Source organism: Pocillopora verrucosa, chromosome 13, assembly GCF_036669915.1.
Source record: "Pocillopora verrucosa isolate sample1 chromosome 13, ASM3666991v2, whole genome shotgun sequence".
In the NCBI taxonomy this organism is placed as follows: domain Eukaryota; kingdom Metazoa; phylum Cnidaria; class Anthozoa; order Scleractinia; family Pocilloporidae; genus Pocillopora; species Pocillopora verrucosa.
The window spans coordinates 1,059,041-1,081,142 of record NC_089324.1 but is presented as its reverse complement, the minus strand read 5'-3'; the positions used below and the strand labels follow the sequence as shown (position 1 = coordinate 1,081,142).

At 38.6% G+C, this 22,102-nt stretch overlaps 1 protein-coding gene and 1 pseudogene across 2 annotated transcripts; both read left to right on the top strand.

The window, feature by feature from the left end:
- Positions 1 to 884: 884 nt before the first annotated feature.
- Positions 885 to 6,119, top strand: LOC136277717 (uncharacterized; annotated as a pseudogene).
- Positions 6,120 to 6,306: 187 nt separating this feature from the next.
- Positions 6,307 to 21,976, top strand: LOC131789458 (trafficking kinesin-binding protein 1-like). Of its 2 annotated transcripts, none has more exons than XM_059106568.2 (16): positions 6,307 to 6,785; positions 12,248 to 12,324; positions 13,151 to 13,189; positions 13,372 to 13,449; positions 14,178 to 14,296; positions 14,448 to 14,538; positions 15,459 to 15,537; positions 15,663 to 15,736; positions 15,846 to 15,902; positions 16,285 to 16,359; positions 17,294 to 17,350; positions 17,620 to 17,651; positions 18,143 to 18,194; positions 18,365 to 18,438; positions 18,703 to 18,899; positions 19,138 to 21,976. In XM_059106568.2, the coding sequence occupies exons 1-16, from the start codon at positions 6,689 to 6,691 to the stop codon at positions 20,901 to 20,903; spliced, it is 2,964 nt and encodes a 987-aa protein (XP_058962551.2). In that variant the 5' UTR covers positions 6,307 to 6,688; the 3' UTR covers positions 20,904 to 21,976. The 2 variants fall into 2 exon arrangements, with proteins under 2 accessions (XP_058962551.2, XP_058962550.2); XM_059106567.2 differs by lacking the exon at positions 6,307 to 6,785 and adding an exon at positions 8,224 to 8,859.
- Positions 21,977 to 22,102: the final 126 nt, after the last annotated feature.

Sequence of the window (22,102 nt, the reverse complement as noted above, 5' to 3'; positions counted from 1 at the left end):
TTGTTATCTTTTTAATTCAGTGGAATGGCACAGTTTTTAAAAACTATCAATAGGGAAAATTATGTAAAATTTATAAAGGGATAAGGCCGATTGGAGTTTATATGTAATCCAGTCAATCAATATGACCACTACATCCGAGTGGCGTATTTTTCGTAAGTAACACGAGTGGCGATATTGAACATGACGTCATAATTCCCACCCTTTCAAACGTTGTTACATTAACTTTACATGTTGTTTGTTGGTAAGTGACGAAGAAGTGAATGTGTTTTTCGAACAACAGGAGAACATGAAAACCGAAAACACACCACTGTTTTTTGAAAATGATTTTCAAGGAAATTCTCGAAAGTTGCGATGCAACAAAGGTAAAGTTTTGTTTTGTTCGTGCTGAACAGCATTTAAAGGTTCGTTGCGTTGTGAAAAGAGGCTGAAAACAAAAGAATCTGATAGTTTAATTTGACGTTCGGACGCGGCCGATACAAAGTTCCTCAGGAAACTGCTGACGAATAATGAGCCTTTCCCCCTCTCTCTCTCTCTCTCTCTCTCTCTCTCTCTCTCTCTCTCTTAAGGTAATGGGTGATGAATTTTAAAAGCACTGTATCCTTTACAACCCTGCTATAGTTCCAATAAGAATAATTTTTCTTCTTGGTTCTTGCGTTGAATAGGTGCTTTCGAGAGTGCTACAGCTTACTATCCCAGAGTCGTCTTGTTCTAGAGCCGCGAAAGTGTTCGAAAGGCCGGCCATTTTGAAGAAAAACAAGATGCACCCTGCATGCCCTGTGCTGCAAAGCACGCGACCTCAAATTTTCTGGGATGCGGTCGCTAGCGTTTCATCGTCAGGTTAACAATAATACTGAAGTTGCACATTCAAGTCACTCAGACTTTCGGTTTCCACTTGAGCATTATGCGTGAGCTGTGAATCGTTTCGTGATCCTGCTGTCTTCGTTGAATTAAAAAATTTGTAGATTGTAATTAAAGGTAAGTAGCATCTTTATTTAGGAAAAAACTGTTGATGCGGTTGAGGTAAGGGCTGAAAAGATGCAATCGCTTATTTGTTTAGAATTATGGAGGTTCCAAACTGATCAATGAGTTTGAAGCAAAATGTTCCTCAAATATGGAATCACAAAAAAAGCTTTTATTGTTGAAAGATAGCTGTTTTATTTTCGACTATTTCTAGTGAAGATCGACGCTAAGAACGATGAAAATTTATCCCTAGTATTATGAAGTTGACACAAAACACATTTTAAGAGGAGAAATCACTTTCGATTTCAAGGGAACGAAAAATCGATAATGCTTTCGGGATTCAATCATTTTTTTAACTTCTCTCTCGATAGATTCCAACTTGATGGCAAGGAATTTTTCTGAGAAGTAAAATTTTTCGTCAAATCTGCTTGTTTCGGTAAGTACATTGATAACTAGAGCGACTCCGTTACTTCCGGGACATACACATTCATCGGAAGGTATATGCATGAATACAATCGATTCAATGTGGTATTTTAGTGAGCTCACATACATTCACTACATATCCGAGCACCTTATGGGTTATTCTAAAGCAAATTTTTAAATTTTAAAATTTTTGCCTTTCATCGTCAGGTTTACAATAATAATACTGACGTTGCACATTCACTCAAACTTTCGGTTTCCATTTGAGAATTATGCGTGAGTCGTGAGTCGTTTCGTGATTCTGCTGTCTTCGTTGAATTGAAAACTTGTGAATTAAAATTTTGAGTGGCATCTTTATAAAGGAAAAATTTTTGATGCAGTTGAATTAAGAGCTAAAAAGAACGATGCGATCGCCTATTTGTTTAGAATTATGGAGTTGTGTTGAAAGATAGCTGTTTTATTTTCGTCAGGTTTACAATAATAATAATATTGACGTTGCACATTCAAGTCACTCAAACTTTCGGTTTCCATTTGAGAATTATGCGTGAGTCGTGAGTCGTTTCGTGATTCTGCTGTCTTCGTTGAATTGAAAACTTGTAAATTAAAATTTTGAGTGGCATCTTTATAAAGGAAAAATTTTTGATGCAGTTGAATTAAGAGCTAAAAAGATGCGATCGTCTGTTTGTTTAAAATTATGAAGGTTCCAAACTGATCGACGTGTTTAAAGCAAAAGGTTCCTCAAATATGGAATCACAAAAACACTTTTTTTAGCATTGAAAGATAGCTGTTTTATTTTCGACTATTTCTAGTCAAAAACGACGCTAAGAACGATGAAGATTTATCCTTAGTATGATAAAGTCACATAAAACACATTTCAAGGGGATGAAAAATTATTAATGCTGTCGGTATTCAATCGTTTTTTGACTTCTCTGTCAAAACACTCATGACGAAGCATGTCAGCAATTAGTTTACATCAAATACAAGTCTGCTTTGGTGCCAAAGGAAAACATTTTTCCATAGCGGTTTACAACAATTCAGCGACAGAAGCGGGAAAAAAAAATTTGGAAAAAGTAAATCTAAACAGGCGATCTCTGTATATTCCAAGACGTTTGAGCTTTCGTTAAGTGATATTTTAGGGTGACGCTCTGGGAATAAAAACTTTTAGGGGCCTTTTACATAATATCGAAATGAGTTTTGTTCAAGAGCGAGTTCTTACCGGTTGCCACATGATACCAGAGTAAATTTATTCGAAACGATTCATTTCTGAATGAGTTTATCGGGGTTTTCATTCCAGAACGAAACACTCCACCTGGACGAACTTTTGTACCAGTATAGTGTAAACGCGGTACGACACAAATCTGTATGAATCCTCTTCAGGAGCGAGGGAAGCCTAGAAAAAGACAGAAAAGGACACAAATACTTGTTTTTCCAGGCTAAATTATCTTGCATGTAAACGCGAAATGAAATTCATTTCGTTCCGGAACGAAACTCATTTTGGAATTATGTAAAAGTACCTTACGGACGGACCATTAGATTTTTGAGATGGGGGCGTCTGGGGCAAATCACTTTTTATTTCCACTGGGGGGCAAATCTTTGTTTCAGGTGTTGATCGAGGGGGAGAAGTCGATCGGAAATAGGTGGGAATGCCTGTCGTACCTTTTAGGGGTGAAAATCAGCGATCTGGTACCTTTTATGGTGTCTCAAACTTTAGTGGACTACCAGAAACCTAGCTGGTACTTTTTAGGGTGTTTTCCGCTCAATAAAATACCTGAAATAAGCATTACTAGGACGATTTTAATGATCTGACTTGAGCCTCTAGAGCACATCAATCAAGGAGTTTTTATTTTTGGGAGTTTTTAATTTTTTGCTTTTGAATTGGTACTTTTTAGGGGTAGACATCAATTGTTGCCACTCCCACACAGATAAGACTCAGGTACCTTTTATAAAGGTCGTTTTCGAAATTCTAAGCGCGCATCCCCGCCCTCTTATGTAAAGGTGTCTCCTAGGGAATGATGATACGTGCAGCACACTTGAAATTTAGCAAGGACAAATACTGATATGATTTTTGGTGAAGAGAAACAAGTTTTGTCAGCGTCTAGTGACTTGTGCGGAAGGGCCCTTTACCACCGTGTGCATAATTACGCGTCCCGCTAGACGGCGGAAAGTCAACAAAGTGTTCAAACATTAGTATAGAAAACTCCGCCTCTATCTGGATTTTTGGTAGCCTATTGACAATTCGCAATTGAGACTTACGTCTGACGTCACGCGTAATTTTGCTCACCGTGGTAAGTAGCCTAGCCAGTCATCTTGAGTACTATCGGTGATACACGCTTGCCAATTCCCCTATCGGCTTTTGAAATCGACTTAACCCTATACTTAACTATTTAACTTACTTTTTTAGCAACTGATCGAGTGACCAGCCATGAGCGACGAGCAGTACAAGTCTTTGTTGATCGTAAACGAATCAAAGGATGCTAGCATCACACTCTACCTATATTCCAGTTTGGATTTTCTATATTTGATATCTTTCTCCTCCAAAATTATCCTTCCAGGCCAGAAATACTTGTATCGCAGCAAAGATTCCTTCAAATTCGAGCTCGTTGCAAGATTTGAAGACAAACCTAAGCAAACACTGTTGAAACCCAAAACTTGGGATGCAGACAAACTCCTCAAAGTTACTGAAGACCTCTGTCTGACTGAGGGAAAGCTAGAAGATTTTCCATCAGAGAAACGAGTATGTCTTCGTAAACTTCAAAGAGACAAAGAATTAAACACCACAACTGGAAAACGAAACCTGTACGCGATTCTCGGACTAGACATGGATCAGACTCGCCAAATGCTAAGAGAGGAGCAAAGAGAAACGATCGAGAAGGGATTCCGTGAACAAATAAAACGATGGCATCCCGACAAAAATTTTGGCGACGAAGACAACGCAAAGGAGATCATTATAGCGCACGAAATTTTATCAGATGACGAGATGCGTGCTCGATACCACAACGAGGCTGATTACGACAAAGGTTGGCTGTCCCCCTCAAGATGGAGGGCGATTTTCAATCCGGAACGATTTACAGTAGAGCAAAAAACTACGAGAAAAGGATGATAATGTTTGCATTATCGCTGGGAATTGCAATTGGAGGAATCGTCCTGACTGCTGTCACTGCAGGCTTAGCAGCCCCAGCAGTGGTAACTGTTGGAGGTGTCTTAGGCAGTGCAATGATCGGAGCTGGTTTGCAATCACTACAGCACACTGTGAATGAGAAGTACGTTGTGACCGAAGAGTGCGATACTACAAAGTGGTTGGTCAAAGAGGGGATTGGGTTTGTTTTGGGAGCAGTAATTGGACTTGCTGCAGTAGGCATCACAGCAGGTGTAGCAGGCCTTGGAAAAAGGGCCATGGAGTCTGCGGCTGTGAAGATGGGTCAGTACATGAAGATTGGAGCAGGAACCGGCGCCGCTGGTGGAGCTGTGTCATCCGTTGCCTCAGATGCCGGGAGAAAGTTTGTCGATGGAGAAGAAGTCACATTGAAGCAAGCAGTTTGTCGCGTAGCCTTGAGTGCCTCCATTGGTGCTGTTGCAGGAACAGCAGGAGGTGCTATCACCAAAGCTTTAGTAAGTGGCGAAACATCAGCAACAACCGCTAATATCAAAGTCGAGGTCGGAGAACAGATTGCGATACTGACTGGTGCAAGACGTCTCGTTAAAGTTCTGGCTAAGAACATTCCTCAAGCCTTGACAAAGTCTGGAACTGAAGCAGTGATGCAAACAGCCAGTCAATTTGTCGAGGAGCGCTTAGATGATTCTGTGGAAAATCAAAGCCTGGGACAACATCTTGTCAAGGGAACTCGCAAAACTCCGAAAGTCGGTGTTCGAGAAAGCGTCACTGGACTTCTCTCTGAAGCGAAAAACAAAATCAAAGTCTCAAAACGTGTAAAAAAGTACTCGAACGATGATAAAAGCGGGAGGCTTGGTAACAAAAGAGTAGAGAGACTAAAAATTTCTTTGGAAAATAACGAGCATCTCGTCAAATATGAAGAAAGCTCTTGTTCAGCAACCTATCAACCTCTCGTCCCTAGCGAACAAATGGATCCCCCGAGTGCAAACGAGTATGTAAACCCCGTGGTCGATATTGATGGTGAAGTTGGCCTGAATGACTCTCGTGGTCAGGTGAAACATGAACGCTTTGAAGAAAACAAAGAGCATCTCATCAAATTGGGAGAAAGCGCATGTTCCCCAACCAATCAACCCTTGGAATCAGACCAACTGTTGGAGAACGAAACCAGTCCACTGCCAGTGGTCAGTGAAGAAGCTTGCGTCCTTGAAAAACGCGAATCAGATCAACGAGAAGATATAAAGATCAAATATATATCTGAGGGGGCTTGGATCTCTAGAATGATTGTCAGTTTCTTTCTTGATGGCAAGAAAACTACGCAACAAGTGTCAGGGAGCAGAAAATTCGTTACCATTCCTTCTCGTGCAAGAGATATTGAAGTCAAATTTCAAGTGAGGCGACCATTCTGGGGTGACGTCATGAAGTATAATCGCTTTAGAGAGGCCTGGTTTCGACCTTATGAGCCGCATGTCTTCAGGTACGACAAACCTACTAACCGTACGTTTACCATTAGCGGCAATCTGTGGTGGGAAGCTGTTATGGGAGTCACCAATGAATACCATGATGAAACAAAGGAACTGTGAGGTTTCTATAAAACTTTTAGAACATTGAACTATAGATTAGCTTCGAGTAGTGGCCAATTTCCAAAACACCTGTGCACTGTGAGTAAAGTAACATCGAAGTTTGATCCTGATTTGCTCACTAAAAGATGATTCTTATGACAAAAGAAAGTAGGTTTGTTTAGTTTTGTAAACAAATCATATATTTTCAGGGACGGTAAATCCTGGTTTTAGTGAACGGCAGCGTTTCATTTATGCAACAAAGCGTTCTTGGAGATCAAGTCATTCTTCCAGCTTAATGTTCATCAAACAAGGAACCTCTTATATATGTTAATTTAAATCCGCAAATTGCTTTGCATTCAATAGTAAATGACCGCTCCAATGAGTGTTTAAGATCCGCTCCTATTGGTAGAACCGCTGTGAACAAATAGACGCATTGTTTTTGCTGTAACTTTGGATTAATCGTACATCTTTTGTAAGAAAGCGTCGTCTCAGTCGTCAGACAGCGATTATGATCAGATCATTTCGTCGGAGAGAACTGCGATCACTGAACTTATTTGCTTTTGAACTCAGCCTCTAATTGTATCCAATGCTTTAACGGCGGATATGAAGTGTTTTTGAATTTTACTAACATGCACTAATGGAGGCGGGCGAAAGAATCGATGAGAATTTGGAGCACGAGAGCTGTGATAACGAAGACAGCGTTTTCTCGGAATCAGGATTTGAGGATTTAATTTGTAAGTATCCGACATACATTTTTTTTCGTGTGGCTTGAGATCCTCAGCGAATGATTTAATCTTTCGGTGTGAGAAGTTAAGTAGACATCTGTAGCTACGTGACAGTTTCGATTACGATTATAGATTTGCTTATCCCTTATTTCATAGCTCAGCTCAGTGTTTGCAATCACATTTAGAATTTATAGAAGAGTGGGAGACATGTTTAGTTTTGGCATATCATGAATATAAGTTCAGATTTCTATACAGCTCCAAAGTAAAGTAATCTCTCGCTGTAAACTATATTCAATTTTCTGAGAGAGGGTTAGAGACCTTAAGTCAACAATACATACGAAGTAGAGTTTTGAGAAAATCTTTTTTTGATGCTTTTTTGCACAAAACAACTCTAAACATGTATTTTGGCGTTGCCAAATGTTTGTCGTTACGTTTAGTTGCAACTGCTACAGTTATACGTTGGTTTTTTTAGCGGATAAGATAATTAAAAAGACAAATATAAACGATTTTGCGTTGTAATCAGTATGAAAATAAATATGCATGCCTGTGTTTACTTATAATTTCAACGCTCCAGCTGTTTATGAACAAAACGTGTCTATAGTTACTCCTCTACCATGAACGAAAAGCGTGCGCGCCTGCACATAGCAGGTAAGCACGTGTTTAGTACCATGCGCATCAGTCAATTAGTATATCGATAAACCTATGTAAAGGCTAAACTATAAATAAATATGATAGCTGCCCTACAGATTAAGCAGATCACTGCCATCAATTGTTGCGGATCGATCGAGCACGTAATAACGATTTAACTTTTTTTTGTTTTAATTTCCAAGCAAGACTAGCGCTTAACATCTAGTTATTGTAAACATGTATATCACTTTCCCACTGAAATGTGAGCAGTACAAAGTTAAAAAACTGCATGGGCTTATGTGCTTCAGAAAGACGTCGAGTTATAACCGCTTCACATAAATTGGACTGGGTACCGATTTCTGCCTATAACTGGTTATACGGTTTCAAGGGTAACAGCCATTCGCTCGGCTCTGATGATGAATTCCGCTCAGGTTGTCGAAACGTCAGTCACCGCTACCGACAACAGTCCTTTTCGGGACTACACTCACGATCAAACTATACTTTCACATAATTGGTAATGGTGTTTTTTGATCGGACAAGTAAGCTCAAATTGTTTCCTCTGTCAAGTGCCTTGAGAATCTTTTTCTGGAAGGAGGGAGCACCATGCGAGTCAAATTCACTTCAGGATATTTCATGATATACCTTTCCCTCCATTGACTTCCGCTGTAGTGTCCTTCTCCTCCATTTATGGTCTGTTGCTATGGAGAAACCGGAAACAGACCTTTGAACTATACTTTCCCTCCCCTACTAAGTTTTGTCATATAGGCACGAAGTCGAGGTAGAAATGTGAGGAATTTTACAGAGCGTGTACTAAATATCGTCAGCTGAATTTCTCGCTTTTCTCTTCATTTCTCTTCGTTCTTCGATTTAGTTATTTGTTATTCAAATCAAAGCAAACAATTCTGAAAGGTAGTCCAGTATTTTGAGCAGAACCTTCGAAAAAAGGCCTACAGTGACGATTTTTTTGTCGATATTTGCACATCTTTGTGTTGGGGAGTCTTTCGCCGGTTTCAACGGTAATCGAGCCTTTTGCCGTTGTTTTTGTCTTCGGTGACGGCTCTCTTTCGCTGTCGTTTTTTGCTTTGAAGAACGCTAAAACTGGCGGGCTTGGAAGTAATTAAACGATCTTCATTTATACACCATGGCGATCGCGAATCGACAGGTACAATGGAAGAATGCGAAACGGAAGATCCAAATTGCTCATCATCATGCGACGGCACAGAGAAAGACGACACACAGGAGTGGTGTTCTGACATTTTAGGCGATGATAGTTATGTAGAAGAAACACTGTCCAATTCCGATAATCTGGAGGTTGAAAGTGGAGTAGAAAGTGCCACAGGAGATGTAGCTGAAGCAGATTTTCTTGAACCCGAATTCGCCGGAGACGAACTATATTTGCAACTGGGAGATCTTGATTTGACAACAGAACAGGCGCAGGAAACGTTGAAATATTTTAGTAAGTATTGATTCTTGTGTACGTTTGATTATTTACGATTGAAACGCTGTGTGATTTGAATGGAACAAGTAAATAAACATTTGTGGGAAATACTAGAAGAATCGATCAAGAATCGTTATGTTTCTACATTTACACCACATTTGGCAATATGCAATGTTTGAATCAAATTAGTGGATGATAATCAAGACATTTCTGACAAATATTGCGAACGAACCTTTGCTCCTTGTATTGCAGACATTCTTGAATTAATTTTCTAGTGTCTCTTGTTCTTGAAAGTCATTATTTTACTAAATAAAATTCGCGATTTAACTTTAACAATAGGGACACAAGTATACTTGTTAAATTATTCTTATTGAAAAGAAATTTTTGACTCTATTTACTGCTACAGTTATGTAATCACCTGTGAAATATTGATTATTTTCTGACGAGAGACATATATAGATCATTATTTATTTGTTCTCTTCTGTTTTCCTTTCACTGAAACATTTCATAGACTTTTCACAGTTTGTAATCGGCAATGTTATATGAACTTTGTTTTCTTTAGCTGTCGTGTTGTGTTACTTCTGATGTTTTCCATTGTCACGAGACTTATTATGATGGAAGCCAATTCCTGTTTCTCTATATTCATTATTTTTGGTAAAGTTTCCGCACAGCCCCATACTATTTTAAAATAAATCTGTTTTCCTAATGGAAATGTATTGTTTTTGTCATTGTTTTCTCTGTTCAAGAACTGAATGTATAATGTTTACGTTTTAAAGACAATCTCGTATGCAACGTTAATGATAAGGTCCTTCCCTTCGAAGAACATAAACATTGAATTATGAAAAGTATTAATGTTTTGGATGATGAACAGAATTAACCTCTCTGACTTTACATTGGCATATGAAGCTTAAGAAAAATCATTTTCAAGCCAGTTATCATCGTTTTATATTCTTGTCTGTACTCTGATGCAGTTCAGCAGTTCTGCATCCTTGCCATTTTAAGCTTCAAAATGTAGCACTGTGTCTGTACTTAAAGCATGTGTACACAGTACACGAGTGAATTTGGGTTTAGGAGTCAAAATAACTAATTTGCAAGTCAAAGAACTTGGTTGCTGAGTTTATTACCAAAGTGATATCCCTGCTTATAAGTCTTATAAGTCTTCACAACATGTTGCAAAGATGCTTAAAACTGGGGCATTTCTAAAATACTTTCTCTCACTTTTCTGTTACATGAAAAGCATTCATTTTTATAATTGCTTGTTATATTTACATATTGATGAAGTTGTTAATCCCTTTTTTGATCTCATGTGGAATTTACATTGTAACATGTCCAATTGTGTATAGCTAGAGATAGTTGAAATGAGACATGTTTTGATCTTCTGAAACCATTTATGGCCAAACAAGCCACTAATACCAGTGTTTTTGGCGAAAATAATTTCTTGAATACTTGTGGTTTACCAATTAAATACGGTAAGCAAGTGTGATTTAAAAAAATTAATAACCTGAATTCCTATTCAAAAGATACCTTCTTCTCAGGAATACCACTCATTGCAGTTGCAGGCTTGCAGAAAAAAAATATCACTATATGTAATGTTAAAAGACAGACTTAAATCTATTTTTGAACTAAAGAGACATGGCCTTGAATTATTAAAAGCTTATAGTTGTTATTAAACTTTACAAGCTTCACATGCAATCCATTTTTAAACTGTGTTTATCTTCATTGATGAAAAGTATTGCAATGCCTGTAGTTAGATCAAAAGCTGTTTAGAATTTTATGCACATGTCCACTAATGTTTAAATTTTGGTTATTATAACTCTGTAGACAAGGAGGGATGTCTGTTTCTTAATCTAAAGTAATGGTATTGGTAGACAACATTTGTCATTATGCTGATTGTCCAGTGACGTAGTAATATCTTCAAGTTCAATTAAGCTGAGGAATTTTTTTGATTCTTCAAAAGTCTTTGAGGAGATCTGATCACCTCAGTTTGTTTATTTCCCTAGATATTGTACTTGTGCTGAGGCTTAACACGATGAATTTCATTTTATTTTATGCTAGATTATTGGTACAAGTTGAATTTTAATTCAATGAAGTAGGGCTCTTGCCAATAGCAGAGTGAGTCATGTTGAATAATTAATGACTTTCAAGCAGATAAGTTATTAAAAAGTAGGGTGCACTGTATTTTAAAGCGCTGATATCAGAACTTTACTTTTCAAAGAAATCTGTTGTATTTTTAATGGAATCTTTGGTCCCTGAAGTGAGGAAAGCTTCAGTTTTTAAGCTTGATGCAATAGTTATTGATACAGTGCGCTGCTGAAATTTAGGTAAAAGATTGCAAATTTACAATGCTGACAATGTTTTGCGATGGAGCAATTTAAAGGTACTGTTTTAAATGTTTTGCATATCTTCTTGATTTTCCAGACACTTCAATTATGAGGTTATACTAAAGTGATGTCTCCTCATTGTCTTAGAAGAGCATTTTGTGGAATTAAGTTGTGGAAATGATGATGTTCTCTGTGTGATATAGCATATGAATTGCATGAAATTAACTTTTGCAATAAACCATTAAACATTAAAGTGAAATATCTGCAATATTGCCCATCAGTATTAGTTGTAGAGGTTCCATATTGAGAAGGCCTCAGCTTTTAGGTTATATTAATAAAGATTAGTTAGAAAGAGTGTGTGGACAGTTCAGGCAAGAGTCATTTTAAATATTCAAAAACAGCTGTTGATACACTATACATGTCTTATGAATTTAACGTGAAAATTTAAACTGTCACAACAATTTTAAAAAGTATTGCTGTAAATTTGATGTTGGCTGCAAATTGCAAATTTAAAACATCTATAAGTGTTAAATCAGCTTCAACTCTTAAAGCACACGATGTAACTTGATGCACGCCACATTATAAGGTTAAATTTCTCTGGCTATCAACAACTGTGAATTATATTTGAAACTTGAGTATAACATTTTTTTTAAGTAGCTTCTAGATATTGGGGAAAATGTTGAAGAGAAATCATCTGGGATCTTTTAGAATACTCGTAGCTAATAATTATATTCTAATGAACACATTTATTACGAAATTAATCAGTACTGCAACTGTGCAAGTTGGTTATATGGGTGATATTTTATCCAGACACTGTAAGTCTGTATGTACCATTTACCAGTTTTGTTACTGGTTCAAAACAGAGAAATTCAGGCAGTTCATACAGCTTCATAGCTAGGAGAATTCTTTGGTTACAATCCAGAATTTTCCTGCTAAATGTCAATGGTCTGAGCAAGTTTTTATTCAGAGTTTGATAACATTTTTTACACCAATTTCTCCTGGTTTCATTTCTCAATGGAAACTCTGAGAATTTTGAAAACACTCAATCCAAATTTTGAAAAGTAATTCTTCTTTATCTGTTTTAGCTTTGGCATCAGATCGAACCAACCAGATGAGTAAGACGTACAATGATTTGGATGCCATTTTGCAGCTTTTACAGGAGGTATGTAGCAAAGCTATGTAATGGTAATAGGACTGAATTGGACATCACCAAGTCTTCTTACCAAGTAATCATAATCATTCCAATTTTCAAGGTAGAGACATTGTTTAAAGTTAAAATTTCCTCCATTTTCAAAATTCCCAAGTTTTTAAGGGTAATGGTTGCTGCTATGTTCTGTGATTGGTGAATTTAGCTGATTGGACTAAGTATGATTGGATGTTTTAACTGTCAGATTACTGTTGTCTGATTATAGCCAACTGCCCAATTACACATTCTGATTAAAACTTTACAGAATAATTATTGAAAAAAAAAAGCAGCCAATGCACCAATCGCATTTGAGCATATTTATTGTTGAACCAAGATTTGTCGAAAAGTTTGCAAATGCCTTTCCTATTCTATTTACTCCCACAAAGCTTCTGGCTTTGCTATTCTGAGCAGATGCAGGACACTCTCTCCTTTGCACTGGAACACAAATCCAAAGATCAGGGGTCCAATTCATAGCAGAGTCCCCTGATTTAATCCATGTGCAATGCTGGTGACAGTACAATGAACATCTTTCTTTAAGATTAATATCTATGCCTTGATTAGTGGTCTAATAATCAAACAATGTTTACAGTGCCTCTCTCATCATTAATCTATGGGAAGGAGAGAATTAAATGTTACATGCAAGCAAGGTGTTTTCAAAATTGGCCATGCTACACTTCACTATACTGTGCAAGCAAGGACATCCATCCTTTTCCCCTTCTTTGGGAGGGAGGTAGATGGAAGCTCTGCTTCCAGAGTACATTTTTTCTTTTGTTAATATGGATCTGTTAATCTCTATTGACAGAAAGAGAAGGACTTGGAGCTTGCAGCCAGAATTGGCCAGGTACAATAATTGTTGTATTTAAGAACAGCCACATCCCAAATTATATTGCAGTACTTATCATCAATAATCATCATGTATCAAAACTTTATGGCATAATTATAGGCTTTCACTTGTTTCTGGCAATAATTACAATTACATATTTATTTAATCAATAAATAACTTTGTCTTTAATTTCTTCGTAGTCCTTATTGGAGAGGAACAAGCAACTATTGGCCAAAACACAGGCATTTGAAAATTTGGTGTCAGAATGTGATGAAAAGGTCTGAGTTACTGTTACTGTACCAAAGGCATTGAAGGTTCCCCTAATTCCCAACACTAATGATATCAAATAAGTAATTAATTATCAGTTAATAATCAGATGAACCACAAAGTAAAACGGAATGGGATTTTACCAACTAGACCTAACTCTTTAACCTCTAACAGTGACTGGCATCTAATTTCTCCTTACAGTATCATCCCTGAATCAAACATTAAGGTCATGAGAATAAGGGGAATGATCACTAACTAAAGATCTCATGATTGTTAACCAAATTCTTCTTGTCAGCACCTTAAGAAAAGTAAAGAGAACCTTATGGAGAATATGCTTACTGATGTTATGATGGAAATGGTTTTAATAGTATATATAATATTGAACCAACACACAGCTCTTCAACTGGCTCATTTAATGTTGTACTTCTATCACCATCATAAGAAAGACTTCTTTTCAGGACTACCCATACCTGGGCATTCTCAATTGCTCTGACAAAGGGCTAATGCTCGAAACGTCAGCTTTTAAACTCTTTATGGAAGCCAGTTTACATTTTCAATGCAGTTGATAATGCTTTATTACCCTGTTATACTCTCCCACTGACCTAACACCGCAGTTTCTTTAGAAACTTACCTCCTTTATTCATTAATCTCTGTTACCGTTTGATTATACTGTCAATTTAATCCTAGGAAATACACCCATGTCATTTAATTTGTTTTGTTTTGTTTTTTTCACGTACAGGAGACACAACTTCAACATGAAGTATCCATGAAAACTGAACTTCTCCAGAAATTCATTAAAGATCAGGAAATGGACGAGTTCTACCAGTTATCTCATCGCTCTGATGAAGACAGTCGCAGGTGGGTCTTTAGAGTAGGTTATCTTGATAGTGTACCAAAATCTCCTCACTAGTTTGCAAGGAATTGTATTGGGGCTTGTTGGGAGAACTGCCAACTAGATCTTGTGAGTATTATTTGGGTTAAGAGGTATACTCCTCCGTTTTTTGAACAGCACTGACAGCTCTTGCAGAGATGACTCCATCAATTCACTTCAACAGAAATGCCAGGCTCTGGAGCAACAGAACACTCATCTCATCTTAGAGGTACAGCATTTACTCTCTCAAAATGATTTCTTAGTTATTGGTTGACCAACTTTGTCCATCATAAAACTGGAAAACAATCAATGCTCTCTTTTTCTTTTAGATCACTGCAGGGTTTTTAGTCTTGTATGAATTGAAATTAGCCCTTTTTTTTATATTACTCCATGTAAAACAAACCCCTTTGTATTACAAAGATCCTCTCTCTCTCTTCAATATAAACACATGGAAATGATGCAAAATTTAGCTGTTACTTTTAATGGATTTCCTATTAAACTAGCCCTTTGCTTTTTTGGGGGAGAGGCTTTCATTATGAACAGACACAGAATTAGACAGACAGAGAGACAGATCGGCAGTCAGACAGATAAATGAAGGGGATAAGTTTCTATAGAAACTGTGGTGCTGTGTTAGTGAGAGAGTATGACAGGGTGATTTGGTATTATCAACTGAGTTGATAACGTAAATTGGCCATCATGTAGAGTTGCGAAGCTGACATTTTGAGCATCAGCCTTAGTCATGCACTCTGACAAGGAGCTAACTCTGACAAAGGGCTGGAGAAGGGGTAATGCTCAAAAATTCGGCTTTACTACTCTTTAGGATGGCCAATTTATGTTATCAACTCAGATGATAACACCAAATTTCCCAGAAAGACAGATAGACAGTCAGACAGACTGACGGCAAGACAGAAAGATAGCCAGACAGTCAGACAGACTTGCAGCAAGACAGAAAGATAGCCAGACAGACAGACAGACAGACAGACAAACAGAAAGAGTACATGTAATTGTAACTAAAGGAGAATCCCTCTTCTGACAGGGGAAACTTCACTAGGAAAAAGATTGACAACCTTAAAGTGAACTGATCTTTAATTACTTATTTTGGTATGTAAGTTAATTTTGTTTTGTAATGACATGGTAATTACATTGCAGGCTCTACAGCTAAAGGAAGAAACAGCAACTGTGGAAATGAAGGAACAACAACTGGTTCTGGACTGTGTCAAACAATTAGGTGTGTTGATTAGTATTCAAATAAAGTATCACTAGTATCCTGCTGCAATGGGCAGAAAGTGAGGAATTTCCAGAAGTTTACAATTGACTAGAAGTTTTTAATGGTGGTTTTGTTCTTTGACTCAGTGGAAGCTAAAGATCAGATTTCTGATTTGACGGACGAGATCTCACAGAAGGCAGAGGATAACATCAGACAGCAGGTTCATAAAAATTTTTCATCATAATGGTGGCAGATTCAGTTCATTTACCCATAAAGATGTTGATAGCATTTTAATGAGTAATCTTCCATCTTGTCATTTTTATTCTTAGGAGGAGATCACTCATCTTATTACAACTGTTGTGGATCTTCAAAAACGGCACAAACAGGTCAGTGATGAGTACTTGTGACAATTCAGTATTAAACCCTTTAATCTTTGTGTGTGATCAGCATCTAATTTCTCCCTACAATATCACCCCTGTATCAAAAATTTAAGTCAAGAGAATGAAAAAAAATGATCACCAACTGATTGTTGCACAATTCTCCTGGTCAGCACCTCAGGGCATGTTTAGAGAACAGTATGGAGAGTATACATACTGTTTTTATGCTGTTAAGGGTTACATGACAATCTTTAAAATTTTTTCTGTAATAAGTGATGTAGGGCAATTACATCTTGGCCCTTTTTTTTTCTTTTTTTCATCAGTCATGTTAGACTTCTAATATTACTTCACTTTGTCCTACGTGATTCAATTTTGATATTTTAATTTTCAGCTTTCAATGGACAATGAAGAACTGCAAAGTTTACTGAACTCTTCCACAGCAAATCAGAACCAGCTTCAACACAAGGTAATGTCTCAAAACTTGGGGAGATTGCAATTTTCCCTACCTGAAAATAACTATGTAGTCTTTACAAGGACTCAGCTTTAGCTCACTACAGAAAGGGGGGGGGGGGTGATGGTCATACCACTGCCTATCAAGAATGAGAAATAAGGTGGCCAATTGGTCTGGGTTTGACTACAGTCAGGGTCATTGTACTTCTTTAATGGGCAAGGGACTTTACTGTTCTATTGCCTCCCTCCAGCAGGCAAAAAATGGGCACTTAAAAACTGGACACTTCACTATCAATACAATATCAAGCAGACAAGTAATGAGAATAAAGAAAAATATCAATTAGGGGATTATTAGTTGATCCAATACCAAATTCTCCAAACTTACATCATATGAATTGTATGGCAGACAGTAAGGAGAATTACTAAGGAGATCGTGGGAGTTAAAGGGTTAAGAGGTCTGGGCAGGAGACCTGGCTGGGTCATTGTGTTGTGTTCTTGGATGAGACATTTCATTCCTACAAAGCTGCTCTCCACCCAGGAGTATAAATGGGTAGTGGTAAGTTGTAAGGGAAGTCTGATGAAATGCTGAGGAGTTACCTTGCAATGGACTGGTATCCCATCCAGGGGGGAGTGGTGATGTTCCTAGTCAATCCATGCTATGGAAACTGGGATAAACTACAGTTGGGTGGGCCACTTGGCCCAAGCACAGACTTGACTATCCAAAATGATGGTAATAGTCTAAGTCGCTTCCTGCTGCCAAAACTCACGTAAGCCCCAGGAGTGTGGCTCATTAGTCTCTTCTGCCTAAGGTGTACATTTTTGTCTATACAAACATTAAACCACATTGCATAAAACTTGTTGTACATGCCCATTATGGTCTAAGACAAGGTTGTTTAGAAACACCGGCATTGCCTATTAACTGACTTAGATTTTCTCTGTTTCTGTGCAAGGTGGATGATTTACATGAAAAATACCATGAATGTTTGGAAATGCTAATGGAAAATCAGGTGAGTAACAAGCACGTTAACAGGATTTTACAATAGGGGTCGCACACCTTTGTCCTCTTGGAATCCGGGGGCGTAGCGGTTGTTGTGTTCTTGTGAATTATTAATTTTTTGATAACTGAAGGTTGCGAATGGTTAAAGCCAAATATTTTTCTTGGATAAAATGGAAAGCAGGGAGGGTTGTTTCTGTCTGTCTTTTTCTTCAGATTATTTTTGTGCAGTTAGTGGTACTTCCTTCCTAAATTTTTTTCCTAATTTTCTTTGCCTTGCAGAGGGAAGTGAAAAAGTTAAACACAAAGATTGAGTGAGCATCAAACCATTTTACTTAGAAAATAATTTTATTGTTATGCTCATCTTCGTCAAGAGAACTTCTTCATAATCCTGTCCATGTAAACAAAGTCAACTTCGCAAAAGTAAAGCAAAATGGATGAGTGAGGGAGAATGGTACAGAAATTTCTTGGAAAGGGAAGAAAGTTACATGTACTAATGGAATAAAAAATTGTCCTTGCATTAACCCTTTACTCCTTAGTATCAGTATGCATACTCTCCATACTGTTCTCTTTACATCTCTTAAGGTGCTGACGAGGAGAATTTGTTTAACAATCAAGAGCTTTTTTTAGTTGTTGATCATTTCCTTTATTCTTGTGACCTTTGTTTGTGTGATCAGTGGTGAGATTGTAAGGAGAAATTAGATGCTATTCATTCTTAGTTCTTAGGGATCAAGGGGTTGATAGTCCTTATTTATTTTCTTCTCTATGCGTGTTATCACTGATGGTGTTGATACAAATATTTTAGGAGTGGTAAACTGCCCAGAAAGTTGTCTTCATCACCGCAGCACTCCTACCATGTAAGTTAAAATGTGAGATGCAAGAATAAGACCCATTCCCCTCAAGTCTATGTATGCAACTCTTGTTGTGGCCACTCGAGTTAACTCTGCTGAGCAGTAGTTTCTACTTTTTTTTCGTTTATTTTGTTGTTGATCGACATTTCTAATTGACTTCTTGTTATTTATGATAGGATGCACGTGACTCCATTGCTTTGGAGATCGAGGAAAGCGTCAAAAGAGACCTTACCTCCCAACAGGAGAAACGGTTAGATTATTTACTGTGAATTAAAATGGGGGAAAATGTGTCGTTATGTTATCACCAAAAAAACGTAAAGATGGGTCTTTGTATATTTTGACTTGCTACCGTTTTCCTACTCTGTTTAAGGCGATCACGATAATTGCAGTAACTTTGAAGGTTTTTAATCTATGCTCTTTTTGTAAACGAGGCGTTTGGGTATCTCAGAAATGGTAATTTTAATGACTTGACGAAACATGTCACTGATGAAGTTTAATATTTTATTTCTTGTAGAGAGCACACTGCTCGTGTTATGGAAACTGTGCGTGCTATTAACACAAAAAGAACCCGAAAAGGTCTAACATCCAATTCGAAGGATGCCAATTCTCCTGAGGGGTCAGGCTTTAAATTCACTTACTCCCCTGCAGTAACTGAATCGAAAGCCTCAGTGGAAGGTGCGGGAAAGACTCAAGCTGGGAACCCTGTGGCGGGTGAGTACAGACTGTTTCAAATGGCGGCAGAGCTGTGATAAAACGAGTGTAACGAACCAGACAGAACTGGTTGGTAATGAGGCGGATATAAATTCGAATGATGATTTAAGAAGGGTGACATTGTTTGATATTAAGTAAATAGTCCATTGCCTTGCAGAACTCAACGAACAGAGAGGCAGTACTTGTGACAAAAATTCTTAGAAGGTTATTCACTAGGTTTTTATTTTTTTCCCCACAGATCGGCGAGTATCCTACGGACGTCGCCCATTCAGAGCTCCAGAAAAACTCCAGATTGTAAAACCAATTAAGGGTTCCGTGACGCTGCATCAGTGGAAAAAATTAGCCAACCCCACCCTGAATTTGGCGGAGACTCGACCTGGGGTACACGTTAAAGGGGAGGGCCCGGATGCACAGGAAAAGGAGCCAAGAGAACGGAAGGAGTCAAGTGATTTGGACGTAGACGAGTACGAGGAAGATGAGCCCTTGTATATGAATCTTCCCCGTACTTCGGAGAGTACCTCCGAAGCTGCTAGCCAAACAGGGACAGAAGATGGCGACGAGGATGATGAACCAATCCAGATGCGAGTCTCTCACAGGCTTGATAAAGGGACCATGTCCCAAAAGAAAGAAGAGACCGTGGCTGGAAAGGGTAGCTCTAAAAAGACTTCTCCACAGCAGCTAGGGTTAATATCGCTTGTTAGTGGTCAACGCTTCCAGGGAGGTTTCAAAGAACGTGGTGGCGACAGCGGCAGTATCTTGACGCACTTGCTAAACAGCCCCTCCTCGACATCTTCAGGGACATCCTCAGTGGGTAAGGTACTTGCTGACGTCCTCAGTAAAGCAAGTAAGGAGGCCTCTGAAAAGGAGCCTAGTAGGGCCGAGTCCCTTCGCAACTTGGCGAATTACTTTAGTGAGAAAGAGCGTGGTAATAGCACGGCGCAATCCCAAGTCAAATCACCTACCTCCCCTCCCCCAGTAGTACCTTTCACAAGCACCCTACCCTCGTCTGGAGGTGGAATGTTGTTGAGCAAGATACTCGGTACTAGTGGCTTATCAGCTGGTTTGACGATACCTGCGCCAATCACTACGACCGCTAAGACCAGTGGTCTGCCCAGCACCACGAGCAGTACATCAACCACTCCAAGTGTTCTTACCCGAAGTACTTTGGTCAGGAACTCCAGCGGTAGTAACTTATTAAACTTGGCCCAAGGTGCAATGGTAGAAGATGCCTCAAATAAGCGTCACAGTTTAGACTCGTCTCAGCTGCTTAAGAAATCAAATAATTCCGAGTCAGAGTCGTCTTCGGGACTTGATTTTTCTGAATTGAAGTTTCCCACACTGCGTAGGCGTGCCAGCAGCGGTGATCTTCAAGAGATGGGAAGTTTAAGCAGTTTTGACCAGTTTGGCAGTGGAGGACTAGGCGCACGACTGAAACGAAGCTCTAGTATCGGTAATATGAAGGACCTCAGCAACGAGAGCCTAGCAGGGTCCTCAGGAGACGCTTCTGAGGGGGGCTTTTTTAATCGTCTTCGTCGTACACCAAGTATAGGGAGCCTAACGAGTCTGGTGCAGCGATCCAATTTTTCGGTTGGTTTTTCAAATTCGCTTGCAGGATCAAAGCAACGTTCTACAAGTTTAGATGTCCTTCCGGTGTTCAAGCCCGGTGAATCGCCTCCGTCTCCTTCCAAGTTCGATCAAGATGGGGGACATTTCTTTGGCAAGAATGCGCCTTCTTCCAGTCTTGACGCAATACCCGGAGCCACCGGTGGGTTTTTCGGCGGAGGTACTAAATTGAGTAGCTTGGCTGGGGTCCGGGGATTTTGGTCCCAAGGAGGGAGTAAGAGTTTGGACAGCCCTGCCACACCTGTTCAGGCGCCACCCCCGAAGAGCGAAGAGAGACTGGAAAAAATCAACAACGCTTTTGCGTTTGAGGACTTCGGCGGACTTGGCTTGATGTCCTTCTTCGGAGGAAAATTGCGTGGGTCAAGATCAGATAGTCAGTGACATTAAAACCGCTGGGACGTGTCAGAGACGGACAACCTCCAGCAGAGTTGGAAGCAACGCTGAGATGTTTGCTAATGGTTTTTCTGTTGATGCGGCTGTTTTAAACAGAAATTTTCAAATCAAATTAAAGTTAACGATGGCAGTGACGCCAAAGTGTAATAGTAAAATTGAAAATAATGATGAGGATGTTTTTTTTTTTATATTTTTTTACTGACTATTTAGCATTTGAATGGTAACTTTGATTCTGTTATTTTTGAATTGGCTCATTTTTATCCTCTTGTTAATCTTTATTCAACAATGAGATGGTAGTCGATTGTCGAAGTACGCTCAAGGGTCTCGTGACATATTGCGAGAAGTGATAACGAGACAAAATTATTTATTAACCCTTTAACTCCCAGAAGTGATTAACATAAAACGTCTCCCTACAATATCCATACATTATTCAGCAAACAGGTAATGAGAATATTCAAAGTTATCCGGTAGAAGCTGCTATCTTGATCTAACACCAAGTTCTCATAACTAATTTACAAGGAAATGTGTAGCAGCTAAAGGGGAGAATTAACAATCAGATCTTGGGAGTTAAAGGGTCAAGTATCAATATTGCTCTTTGAAGCACGTCGCGATATTACCTCGTCAAAGGGAGGATGAGTGAGCTTAAGTAAATAATTTTTAATTTTATCAGTGGTGGAATGACCTAAATCACCTCAAGCCATTTTGTGGTGATTCTTCGAGCTAGGATCTTGCAGAGTGGTCTTATTTTTAGCCGTTGTTATGGTGTTTTTCATGGTGTAAAGGTTTTTAGTGTATATTGTACAAGTAAAGGCAGCTCAAATGAGGGAAGAATTTACGAAGGATAAAAAAAATTTATTACGAGCTCACAGCCAAGGGGGGTATTTATTGGTAAAAAGATATTCGTGTGGTTCAAATTTGCCCCACCTTGCATTGTGTAAGATAAATATATATATTTTTGGTTCAGAAAATAAGGTTTGGTTAGATGCAGCTATTAGTTCCTAAGCAACCTTCTGCTTTTGTTTTCAGTTGGTTAAGAATAAAATAAATGAGTTGTAAAGGTATGTTGTATCTCACCCGTTATTGCCTCCTCACCTCCAGATCATTTCAATGGGTGAAATACCAGGCTTCTGTTTCCGTGGGAAGAAAGGCGGAAGGAGCCATAGTGCTCTAGCTTTTTTTTTACGTCG

Coding starts and splice junctions, on each gene's coding strand:
- LOC131789458 (XM_059106567.2), top strand. CDS start 8,571: ATGGAAGAATGCGAAACGGAAGATCCAAATTGCTCATCATCATGCGAC. Junction 17,652..18,142: donor AAGTTAAACACAAAGATTGA/GTGAGCATCAAA, acceptor CAAATATTTTAG/GAGTGGTAAACTGCCCAGAA. Junction 18,439..18,702: donor ACCTCCCAACAGGAGAAACG/GTTAGATTATTT, acceptor TATTTCTTGTAG/AGAGCACACTGCTCGTGTTA.